The following is a 12,401-nucleotide window of genomic DNA, read 5'->3' on the forward strand; positions in this document are numbered from 1 at the left end:
ATAATAATATATATATATATATATATATATATATATATATATATATATATATATATATATATATATATATATATATACTGCAAATGAGTGGATATGCAGAAAATAGAGGATGACGCTGACGGGAACAGCGAGTACGGGAAAAGGATGAAGATTGTCTTCTGAGAAAAGAAAAATGGTACCGTTAATCAGTATTGGTGATGAAGAAATTACCGGACAGTATGTTCATCATAGTTCTGAATTCCTTCTGACCTCACCATTTGGATACGGAATAGTAATGAAAAAAATTATTTGAAGTTGAGAAAATACATAAAAGTGGTCAAACAAGAAACAATCATTAATCATTTGGAATAATTTCGGCAATAGAATTTAATGCTAGTTGGTACCTTTACCAGCTTTCAAAACTTACACGAAAACATGCTCATTAAGATAATTTTTGATCCGGGTCAAGTCATCTCTAAAATTTGTTTTGCGAATGATTGATTGAATGCTGTTTAATCCTCTTTCTCAATTTTGCTTAATAAAACTGATGATCATAGAACCATTTGCGCGCCTTCCAACACAAATATAAGTCAAATGCATAAGACAGTGATAGTGTATTATCTTCTTCAGATTTGCAGATGTTTTTGATGAAAACAGAAACCAGAAGGGAACAATGAGAAATATGAAGGACTTTTCAGATATCCTGTAATTAACCTTCCAGCTGATAAACTCGTCTTTCATTAAATAAATCATGCACATTTAATCATCGCCAACATTTCGTAGCGATGACGCAATATTTCCACGTAAGAATTTCCTTCGAGCTGCTCTATTGTTAATGCTGCTAACGAAGCACCAAAATGCATGTTTCATAGCATGTTGATGAGGAAATGATGCTATATTGATTGATTTATTTTTTGGTAATATCACATCATGACATCTCGGTGTTGTTTAACGCGGTGAAATCATTTTGTGCTTGCGAAACGGTCTAATGATCGCGAATGATCGGTATGTGTACGTGTTGTATGGATGATTATGCAAAAAAGGGAGAGATTCGTCAGGAAGTCAATTAAAATCGAAATATACCAATTATTTTGTTTACTTTTCCATCAGCAATTGAATAAAAAATTATTTTTCCAGTCGCTGAGAAATGGCTGACACGGCTGTTGTTAAAGGTTCACAGATCGCACTCAACTCAATTGATATAACCAAATTTTCTTCTATCTGTGAAATGTTTTATTCTAGAGCCTGTATTAGCGTTAATTATTTACAGTTGCAAATGTTTAACTCTAATTAAGCTGTAAAATGATAGGAAATAGAATGATCTTTTTATAGTTAATGACAAAGAACGAATAACTTTATTAAAAGAATGAAGAAATGGAATTGGTGTAACTTAACATCAAACCTATCAGGACAAAAGATAAAGAAGTGTCCTTCACCTTTCATCCTATGAATTATTGGGATTCTATAGGTATTATAACATTTCATTAACGAAGCTCAGATCAAAGAGTTAGAACAAATGATTTCAGGCAATGCTTATAAATTTTCAGCCTGAGGGTAATTTTTTAAATTTTAAACGATCAGTTTTACCAAGAATTGTCCTTTTTATCATTGTGATTTTGCTCAATTTCTTTCAGCATCACTATGCGAAGTAAATTTCGACAAAGAATATACAAAATTTTAAATTGCAATGGGAAAAAGCCATTGGCATTGTGGCGATGGAAAAGCTCTCTGTGTGAGAGTAATTCCATTTGCCGATACATCTTATTCTGGACACTACCGCACTAGGCAACATACGATTCTACGGATATCAGGCCCAGTGGTTGATCGATAAAGGACACTCTAGGCGGTAGCATATTGAATTTGACATCATTAAATCTAGACCTTTTATTCCAAGAAATTCCTATGAACTGATAGAAAATTATCGATAATACAGGGGTTTCCTGGTAAGCAGTTCCACTACCATAGGTGTCAGCAGTTAGGTCTTTTGGAGATGTCCACTCCGAAATTACTATACTAAATAAACAATTATGATTTTGTATTTTTAACACTTATCAGACTGGCACAAATGTGCATTGCATTACTTAAAAATATTGAGGTATTTTAGAGATCCACTTGCGATCGTTGGTATCTTGATCGATTCGGTTCTGCAGAAGTATATGAAATCAGGAATAGAACTGAATGGATCGAATAATTGTGCAGTGTGTTTTTAGAGAACATCGAACTTTTTGATGAAGAGAAAGGATGCCGGAGAAGAGAGAGGGAAGAGCGAAATAAATGGTACCACATTGGATTTTCCTCAAATGATTACCTGGTTAGGGCAGTTTCAAAAAATAATGATGCGCTTAGAGGATAGGGTAGCACTATATGGGTTTGTATATGATAACGATGCAAACACAGACCTCACAATATATTCCATTGATCTTCCACTTATATCCGGAGTACAATTCTAATTCCAATTGAAAACGCCGGTGGGAGAAATGGTAAGGCTATTCTTGGGGACCGTTTCATATTTTAGGAACGCAGATAGCTTTTTTCAGCTTTCGTAATATATGAAGATTGATTGATTGATTAATTAAAAGATAAACTGATAAGCAATACTGTTCATATGAATCAAGATGAGACACGAATGCTAATATAACAGGATACAAGCTTTTCATCCATTTCGGCTTTGCTTTTCATTTTCATATTGTCGTTTTCCTTTAATCCTTGCTAGTAAAATTGAGTAAAAAGTTAACTAACCACTTTTATGAGAAATTACATGGAGAAAGTGCAAGAAGATGCTCATTTCTCAGCCTGGTAAACAGTTTGGAATATCGAATTTTGGAACAAATTTCGGTGGAAGTTTTCCTCTAAATCAATTATTCCAGAAAGTGTTCGACAAACGCACTGTAATTTTATGCAAAATTTTTTTTCCAGTGAGAATAACAAAAAATAGGAAGGGAGAAAGAGAGAGAAAGAGAGGTAGGAAATTTTGGAAATGTAATGCGGGAAAGAGTTTTTACCCAATATGAAGCCTATAGGAGAAATGTTGTTCATAAAATAATTTTCAAATGAAGTGCATTTGCAAAATGGCACTTTCTACTTCACTTCTTGCACTATCAAATAAATATGCATATACTTTCCTAATTTATTGCTTATAAGATTTAATAATGAGTTTTTTAAATTAGATATATTTGAAATGAAGGAAGGATAAAGATGCAATACTTTTATGCTTTATTTATTTGTTTCACTTTAAAAAGCTTATAAAGATGTTGAAGGGATGAATAGTGTTGAAGGAAAATAAAATAAACAAAATATGACCTGCATGGAGGTTTCAATGAAATGTACTACACTTCATGATTCAACTACAGGCTCGTTATTGTTGTAAACCTAAGTTATATCGATATCATGGTTTCCTCACATCCACTTTATAATTAGACCGCTAACTGTTAAATGTGTTCAATGAGTTATTTGTTTGATTGGTTCTGTTCATCGGCCTTCGAAGGAAGGGAATTTGGTTTTTATTCAGATTAAAGCTTAAAAAGTAGTGCAATGGTATTTGAAATAAAATAAAATGGAAAAAAAAAAAGAAAAAAACGATAACGAATGGCTTATTATTTCCAACGTACGCCATTCAAAATTTCAAACTGTTTGATCGACTATGTTCATCGATCTCAAAACCTCAATAGATGTTAAAAAAAAAGTCAAAGTTTATACGTCGGAGAAAAATGTAAACAAATCTAAATATAAAATATCAATGAATGCTTCAAAGTAAAATTAAAAAGGAAATTTAAGTTAACAAAAAGAAATTTAAATTAATTCACAAGAGAGGAAAACGAAATGAAAGAAATTTCATGCATGTTTCAAGAGAAATGGATGAATTGAAGAAGTTGTATCATATTACATTACAGAAATGCAAAAATAAATTAACGATGGGCGATGAAGAGAGAGAGAGAGGCAACAGATGTTTTTATGGGGAAATAAAGGCTTCTTCAAAACAGACATATCACCATCTTAATGAGGAAAAATTTAATCATTATAAAACTTATTGGAAACTCATCAAATACCTTTTCTATGCTTCTCTTCAGATACTTTATTTCTAACAAGCTCAAACTGAAATAATTTTCAAAATAGGAATGAATACCAATTTGAAACGAATTAAAAGTACAAATTGATTCTGGTAATGATGAACTTACTAGCATAGAATTATATATTTCAAATCATCATCAAAAATAAATCCTGCTTGTATTCCTCACTTGACCCGTTTAGTGCTTCGAGTACTACAAAAATTTTCAGCTTTTTAAGGAAAAATTCTAAATTGTGTCGGAAAATGTAAAGTTTGTAAAGGACATAAACAGTTTTCTAGTAAAGGTACAGCCTTAATTATTTGGAAACTTAGAATGCATATCTGTGTTTATAATTTATAGAGTGGCATGAATTTGGATGCTACCGTATGCAGCAAAACAGTAATAATATAAATAATCTCAGAGAACTTACTGAGGTTCCCATTCAAAGCATTGAATACAGCAGTTTCAATCCGACAACACCTTTTCCTTTGCCTTCTGCGCCCATCTTTACATCACACAGTGAACACTTCATTACTTCATTAACTACGACAACGATTCAAAAGAACATAAATTAATGGAGTGCCAAAAAAAAATGTAAAATTGATACAGAAAAGCAAGAGACAGTAAGCGATGCATTCACGCCAACAGGGGACAGGTATCCCGAAACTGCCCGTAATCGGCTGCAGAAACTGCTGAAAGCCAGTCCTACCTGTGTGCTCATACCACCACCAACAACATTACAATAATTCGTTTGCCTATTTCATTATATCTGTCAAACATCAAATTCTAAATCGATTGCTGAAAAAAAAAAAATAGAAAAAGGTGCGTGCAACTCGTCACCATGGTAAGATTAAATTTTGGATGATTTGAAACTTCTGAAATGAAAAAAAAGTATGACAAAGTTATCAAAATTCTCTTCAAACTGGTCCGAATAACGCGAAATTAAAGAATACGGAATCTATTGAGGGGTTGAATGATATTACCTTGCACTTGAACAGATTAGTAAAAATTGTTCAAGATTTAAGCAAATCGAAAGGCTGATGGCAACTTTTGACAGATGACTCGCCCAATTTCAAACGCATTTCACTCCATCTCCTCTGATAAGTTCGAATAGAAAAGCGATCATTATTTAAACGAACCCCAACTTCAATTAGCAAAATTTGTTTGGAATTCGTTAATAGTGCAATGGGCAATAATATGATTGGTAATTTTACCCGAAATGGCTAAAATTATATGAAAAAAGTAATAAAATGGATAGGTTGTTTTCGATGAGTTCTTATCATCATTATGGTCCTTTCTTATTTACATATTCAAATTTATGAAGTGTTTTCTGCTTGTATGTATGTACGTACTCAAACTTCATTAAAAAGTGCATTTCTATTCCTCTTCCCTACACTTTAAATATTTTAAGCCGGCTGTTCCCTTCAAAGCATCCAAGTAAACCTTCCCTTCTTTCTATCCTCATTTTCTAGGCAAAAAAAAAAAAAAAGAAAAAATGAAGTCAATGAATAACTTTCAGCAAAAGAAAAAATTAAACTTTTCAGAAATTCGGGAATCTTTCAAGCTGAAAACATTCATGTTAGCCGTCATTAATGATTACTATAAACATTTAATCCAGTTATTGTATCTTTCAATGAATACTGTTAAAATGATTGATAAACCGGTTTTAGGTTTGTTTCAAATTTGTTCAATCTTCCCATTTCGGAATTTAAATCTACCCAACAGATTTTTAATAAATTCTTTAAGGAAAAGATAAATTCAACTGAAATAATTGAATTTCATAAATAATAACAAATGAATTTTCATTTAAGCCATTTCCTTTTTTCATATAAAATTTGATTATTTTACAGAGAATCTTAACGTACATAAATCAAATACCATTAGAGATTGTGAAGTTATATTCTCGTATTAATTAATATTTTCAAGATTTAATCAGCCAAAAATGAACTCACATAGAACTATAGCTGTTTACCTTCTTACTCTCAATCACTGCATCCTCACTACTCTCCACACTATTTCATCATTTCTAAAACCTCTTAATGGATAATGTCTTGCCAATCTTATTAATCTATCATCTAATATGCATGTCAATATTTGCAGCTTTTTCAATTTATATTAGTACACTGTTTGAAAAACCTCTGCTACTCTCTGCTACCCTCCTTCTCTTATACTATAACATCTTTTTTTTTGCTTTTATCTCTATCGCCTGACTGCTTTTCATTCTCACTTGTAATCTCTGAATTGTCGCTGTGTAATTAGAAATATGGGATAGCTTGTTGTTCCAGTTTAGGTTCGGATTCATGTCTAATTTATAGTATTTTAATTTGTTCCAAAAGCATTTATGATAAAGTACAGTATGATTTCCAGACAATGCTTCCTTCAACGATGGATGATTTAAAGGATGAAAGGAGCAAGGACAGTAATAAAGCACTGTATCAAGCAGTGAAATTGTTATGGCGACTGTTTAATCGTACAGGTATCTCCCGTAATATGCTTCCCAAATTCAAGATAGTCATCATATTTGGCGCTTCCGTCACAGCGGTATATTATCTCTTCGTTTAAAAAAAAATTCATCCTTCAAGGCCGAGCAGGAATGACCCTTCTACTATGTGTACGGAGTTTGCGGGCTCTTCAAAGTAGTAAGTGATAAGCTCCCCACTTCGCTTACCAATTAATTTGATACTTCCTTTTCGAAGAGGGGTATTCCGGTCAACTTTCAGGACGGAAACTTAGTTCTCTGTACTTCTGTAGTGATAGTATAATTCAGTTAAATTTTACATTCAAATAAATGCTCGATTGAAGTTGTTGCGATTATTTGCACATTATGCATGCATCGTTATTGTAAGCAAAGGAGCGGTTGCACAATGTCAGTATATTTTCTAATCTTTAAGTTTAGATTGCCTACACCATGTTTAGAAATGAGAATCACTTCCTTATACTGTGATTTTCCCTTCATATATCAGTACATAACGTAGTACTTCTCAAGACAGTCAAGAGTTTTCCCATCAAGTCAATAGATAGAGGCAATTAGAAAAGAATTAGAAATAACGAAAAAGTGAGGTGAATTAAAAGATATGAAGTTTCAATTTTATACATTAAGCTTCTGTATTATCTGTCATTGGACTGGACAGTTTTTGTGGAAGATCAGAGTTATGGAATTGCCGCTGTTCAAGGTCAACAGGTCCGTTATCAGATTGAATCACGACCTTGCTCCGATGTGAAAAAGGATTGCTATACTGTTTATGATGCTGTCGATATATTTACGTAAGTTTCTTGTATTTCTTGTATATTAAATTATATCTTACACATATAATATTTTATATTTTATGAAATTTTAAGTCTTTAGGCTTCTTAAATTTTAAGGTTCAGCAAAAAAAAAGACTCACTGGACCGATTCCATATGATTTCTGGAATTCCTTCGGTTTTTCATAAGAGCTTATAGAAACGTATGAAGTGGAGTAGAATATCACCTGCTCTTCAGTTTTTTCTTAGGAAGGTTTGGAAAACTCAAGCGAGTTTTGTTCAGGACGGAGAATGAGGTCTGTCTAAATTGAAGACTCCGGAGAATTGTAATGAAAAAAATATGTGTTTAAGCTGTTTGCTCATTACTGAAGTTGGCTTAAATTAATCCACTTGAAATTAATGAGCGTGTTATTTTAGTGGTGATGTTAATCGTTTTTTAATAACACGACATGTTCGAAAAAAACACGAAATTGTTGTACGCCTCATCCCACCTACAGGTTCGGTTTGAAATTTCCATGAGGACTTGAAATTGTTGTTAATTATTGATCCTGTTTATGATAAATTGCAGTTGCTGAAAGATAAATTTACAATAGATGAGAGATTGTGTTGGTAATAGTTTTTTGAAATTTAGGTTCCTAAAGTTTGTATTAATATAAATATATACAAATTGAAGATGGATTGAACATTTTCGTCCACAGTCATTTCTGAATACAGTCTATTTGTCCAAATTGTGAAGAAAGCATTTAGGTATCAAGTCTAGAGAGTCGGATTCACGGTTCTGGAAAGTGAATCATACGCATATCAATAGGCAGTATGAAGCAGTTATGTTAACTGTACCATTTGGTGTTGCTGCGTTGACACTTTCTGATTACGCCAACCTGGCAGCAAATGTTCTGATAATCGGTCTTGGTAGTGGCAGCATGAATACGTTTTTGATAGATCGTTTTCCGAAGGTGGCTTTTTCGGATATTTTATAGATATATTGTCAGACACCCATTGAAGGTGATTAGTTTATACAGTGGGCCTATTGTGGTTGTTTCTTTATTGATTGCTAATTCCTGCAAGAATGTAATCAGTAAGTTGAGATACCGAAGCTTAGTTAGGGAGCGGAATGTTTAAAATGAAAAATTTTAACAGATAAAGAAAAACTTAGAATTTCAAGGGGAAAGTGAAAATCATGGAAAACTAGGAAAAAACTGGCGAAAAAAGAGTTGGATAATGTTCAGTATGAAACTGTTTTTCTTTGTGATTTCAATTTTTTTTTGAAATCCAATTCAAACTGCAACATTTGGGGGCCATTGTTTGGTACGCAAAAGTTATTAATTTTTGAGGAACTTTAATTTCCTGTTCTGTTGTAGATGGCAATAACTGTTGTCGAACTGGACGAAGTCGTTATTGATCTAGTGTGGCGGTGGTTCGGACTGGAAAAAAAGTATGGAAAAGTCCAGATTGTCACAATGGATGGCGTAAAATTTATTGAAAAAGCAGTAACTAAGAGTAATACTTTTTTCTTAAAATTCTTTGAACTTGAACATAGAATTAAAGTCAATATTGAATTTAATCTTATGATTTGGGTACCTTATATTTAATGCAAATGTTGTTTTAAATCGTTTACATATCGAGCACAACATCCCTTAACTTATGTCAATTCTCATCACTGATTTCAGAAATCCTCTTTGATGTTGTACTCATTGACGTATGTGACGAAATTGGCGATGTAATTTGTCCTGCTGAACCATTCGTCCATCCAAATTTTATCAAAAATTTGAAGAGAATTCTGGAACCGACAGGTATTTCACTCTATTTTTTTTGTCTAAATGGGTTGATCCAGAATCTCATTTTAAGAATTTTTACTTACATTTTCACCTCTTTTTTTGAAGCTATATTTAGCTGAAACAAAAAATTACGTTTGCAAGATTTATTGCTATCATACCTATTACTATCATACCGATGATTTCAGGAATTGTGGTACTAAATATTTTGCCACGTGAAGAGGTTTTGGATAAAGTCGATGAGGTCATATATTTCAAATATCAAACTAATGATAATATAGTAGCGATACAACACGTGGAATAGAATTCTTTTCAGCGTTTTCGATTGGTTCCATTTAGCAAAGAAAAAAAATCTATAAGTTGGACTTAGTGACAAATCTGAAATACCTATGCCATTAATAATTCACATATAACTTAGGTTTCTTGATCTCAATAACTTCTTACTCAATTTAAATCCAGTCTGTAATCTGTTTATTTCTAATTTATTCGATTTCAGCTGTTTTAGATCACTAGGAAATATTCCATGGCAAGGAGTTTTCGAGTTTATGGGTCTTTGAGTTTGAAAGTTATGTCTTGTCACCTGTTCCAGTTCTGTCTTGCAGGTAGTGCATGCATATCAAAGGCAGTTTCCAACATGTGCTGTTGCTCCGCTGCTTCATGAAAAGAACAGAATACTAGCGTGTCAAATTGTACAGCAAGTTGACCCTCATACCAGTCAACGTTTGATGTCCCAACGATTTCAAGAGACTTGGAATCATTTCGGTTTCATCCAATTGTTTGGTGCCATGGAAATGTCTTTCGTAAATGATAAAAATAAAGCAGAAAACATTTCACGCTATTGAATTTTGAAATTCTACTTGAAACCAATTCAGCACAATAGTGATTCCTAGTATTTTTTATATTCCCATGCTTTAAATCACTTGATTATTGTGAACAAAAATACATATACTTCATTCTTCTGGAAATGTCAGTCAGCTATAATATGCAGAGATGGGTGGAATAAGACTAGGAATATTTCGGATTAGTTACGTTTTCATTAAAATATGGAAAGCTATTAGTATGGACGGTTGTTGTTTATTTACAAGATAGTATAATTTGTTTTGAAATTATTTGAGTCTGGCTGAAATTGTTCTTTTGTTATGCTTTAAATTTGTTGTTATTCTATTCGTTTACGGGTATAAATTGTTTTCTATTTAGGTTTCATTATTCTATTCCCTATTTACAGAATTGCTTTTTTGATTCTGCTTACAAAATTTATTAAAATTGACTAGTCATTATTGCTGTCACTAACCCTAATTTATAATATTTTAATGGTAACATTTTGAAAACTGATATGTTATGTTCGGTTTTCTATTAATGGTCGAGTTCGGAACGAAGCGGGTTTAAAGGGAGAAGCTATTTTTTCTCAAAAACGTGGGCTGTCTCAGAAATTGACAGACAGTTGGGCGGATGGTATCAGCCGCTTTTCAGGTTTCATACGCCTTCTTCACAACACATGAGTGTCTAAGCAATCAGCCCATAAGCCCATCCTTCGCTTTGCATTGTAAACTTGTTCTTTTTTTCAATTTTAATCTTTCTCTACAACTAAGTGATGCAATTAGTTTGTTCGATATGATTCTAGAAACTTTTCATAGTTTAGTTCTAAAACTTTAGATTTTAAATACTTTTATTTGTCACTAAGATGTCATATGTCCAGTCAATAAAATGTGAATAGTCTACTTATTTGTATTTAGAAAATTTTGATACATCATACTTTTTTTGCATATTTCATCATTTGTTTTTTATTTTTATAAAGGGATATGTGCCTATTATATGTTTGACACAGTTCATGATTGAAAACGTCGAATTTTATTATATCTATATTTCTTTTATTAGTATGCACAATAAGAGCATATTTTTGTAGACATTAGGTCACCGGTCAATTTGGCTTCAGTGAAAATGCTTGCAATTTATGATCTATACTGATACTGATAACATTTCTCATTATTCAAATTTTTTAACGATGAGAATGGTATTTACTCATTTGTTTGCTTTGTATTTCTAACATTATTCGCTGAAATCGTTGTAAAACAGATAGGAAAATGTCATTTGTTTCTGGTTAATTAATTTGAAGAATTCGAATAAAAAACATTGTTGGAATCACAAATTACGCGCCGAAATCTACTCTTCCTTATCCTTTAATTTATCTTTCCAACGTAATCATCAGAAAGGTTGATATTAGCGTGATCATATGAATCATTAAGCATTAAATAAATTATTTGTTAGTACTGAACGACTTAGAATCTATTCTCCGCACCATTTTTTCGATGGCCATTATAACATTTATGATGCAATCCAGTAACTATGACACGAAACAGAAATACCTAATGATCATCAATATCTTATAATCTTATGAAACAACCCATAGGGACATCTATTATCACAAATGAGCATTATTATCGTCACGCGAAAGTATTCCAATTCTTCTGGTTGTGATCATATAGAGGCAAAGGCTGCTGTGTTTGCGTGTACAAAGTTACGTGAGTGGGATTATTTTTAGGTAATCCGGATCCGTCCCAATAACTTTGGTTACATAAAAGGCATGCATTGTATAAACAATGAACAAAAGTTCGTCGCTATCAATATCCTGAAAAAGAAATAGTTGTACGGGTGATTCACTGTTGATCACTTCACTGTTAAATGATTTGCATTTTCCAAGTTTTCTGTCTTTTTTTTTCAGAAGATCGAGAAAAAGTGAAAAGGTCTTCGATCTGATAAAAGCCAAATTGGCACAATATTGCATTCTTTGTCTCCAAAGTCCTTCCAGGAAGTCGTCACTTTATATGTATACATATTTCGTACCATACGTCAAGTATTATCAGGTATATCAGAGTCCTTCGAACCATAATATCTCTACCAAAACTCCAATATTTCTTACTTTAATTTCTAAATTATCGTTAGATGAACTTCGTGGATCTCGAAAAGTAAGTCGCAGTCGTATTTTCCCGTCATCAGATGATGACTCCAAATCACAAAAACGGTATTGCCACGAGTAACGCTATAAATTTCGAGAAGCATGACGTAAGTTATTAAGAAAAGTTCCGTGCATGATTTATTGAAGGTTTTTTTTCTCTTTTCCTCTTTTCCTATCCTTTACTTTCTTATAATGCTAACTTCTGAGAAAGACAACATACCTTTGTGGAAATATCATACAAACTTATACCCTGCTTGATATCAATCACCAAACCACTAGGACGTCCTTGATAACTGCATGCAAATGTGCGTGTCTGATAATTATAATATTCAATGAAAAATTAATTTCAGGTAGATGAGTACAAACATATATATATATATATATATATATATATATATATATATATAT

General features: G+C 32.4%; 4 protein-coding genes across 4 annotated transcripts in view; 3 read left to right on the forward strand and 1 right to left on the reverse strand.

Annotated features, from left to right (window-relative positions):
* Nucleotides 1-172: 172 nt before the first annotated feature.
* On the forward strand, nucleotides 173-2,429 carry LOAG_08539 (hypothetical protein; the record flags this gene model as incomplete). The annotated part of the gene is made up of 3 exons (XM_003144069.1): nucleotides 173-216; nucleotides 2,084-2,177; nucleotides 2,214-2,429. 3 exons carry the CDS (start codon nucleotides 173-175, stop codon nucleotides 2,427-2,429), a joined length of 354 nt encoding a protein of 117 aa, XP_003144117.1.
* A 1,665-nt stretch (nucleotides 2,430-4,094) lies between these two features.
* Nucleotides 4,095-4,771, forward strand: LOAG_08540 (hypothetical protein; the record flags this gene model as incomplete). The annotated part of the gene is made up of 3 exons (XM_003144070.1): nucleotides 4,095-4,122; nucleotides 4,386-4,544; nucleotides 4,635-4,771. The coding sequence occupies 3 exons, from the start codon at nucleotides 4,095-4,097 to the stop codon at nucleotides 4,769-4,771; spliced, it is 324 nt and encodes a 107-aa protein (XP_003144118.1).
* A 1,624-nt stretch (nucleotides 4,772-6,395) lies between these two features.
* Nucleotides 6,396-9,946, forward strand: LOAG_08541 (hypothetical protein; the record flags this gene model as incomplete). Its single annotated transcript, XM_020447725.1, has 8 exons — nucleotides 6,396-6,566; nucleotides 7,126-7,289; nucleotides 7,686-7,765; nucleotides 8,016-8,221; nucleotides 8,627-8,765; nucleotides 8,936-9,058; nucleotides 9,229-9,284; nucleotides 9,643-9,946. The coding sequence occupies 8 exons, from the start codon at nucleotides 6,396-6,398 to the stop codon at nucleotides 9,880-9,882; spliced, it is 1,179 nt and encodes a 392-aa protein (XP_020302076.1). The 3' UTR covers nucleotides 9,883-9,946.
* Nucleotides 9,947-11,555: 1,609 nt separating this feature from the next.
* LOAG_16545 (gamma-1-syntrophin) overlaps nucleotides 11,556-12,401 on the reverse strand; it is a gene marked incomplete at both ends in the record, with an annotated part of 4,079 nt that continues 3,233 nt past the window's right edge. The window contains 3 exons of the mRNA XM_020449198.1: nucleotides 11,556-11,666; nucleotides 11,958-12,077; nucleotides 12,214-12,306. Coding sequence (XP_020307321.1) covers nucleotides 11,556-11,666; nucleotides 11,958-12,077; nucleotides 12,214-12,306 — 324 coding nt within the window. The remainder of the gene's footprint in view (nucleotides 11,667-11,957; nucleotides 12,078-12,213; nucleotides 12,307-12,401) is intronic.

The sequence above is a fragment of the Loa loa genome (genome assembly GCF_000183805.2).
Source record: "Loa loa unplaced genomic scaffold supercont3.7, whole genome shotgun sequence".
NCBI classification, from domain to species: domain Eukaryota; kingdom Metazoa; phylum Nematoda; class Chromadorea; order Rhabditida; family Onchocercidae; genus Loa; species Loa loa.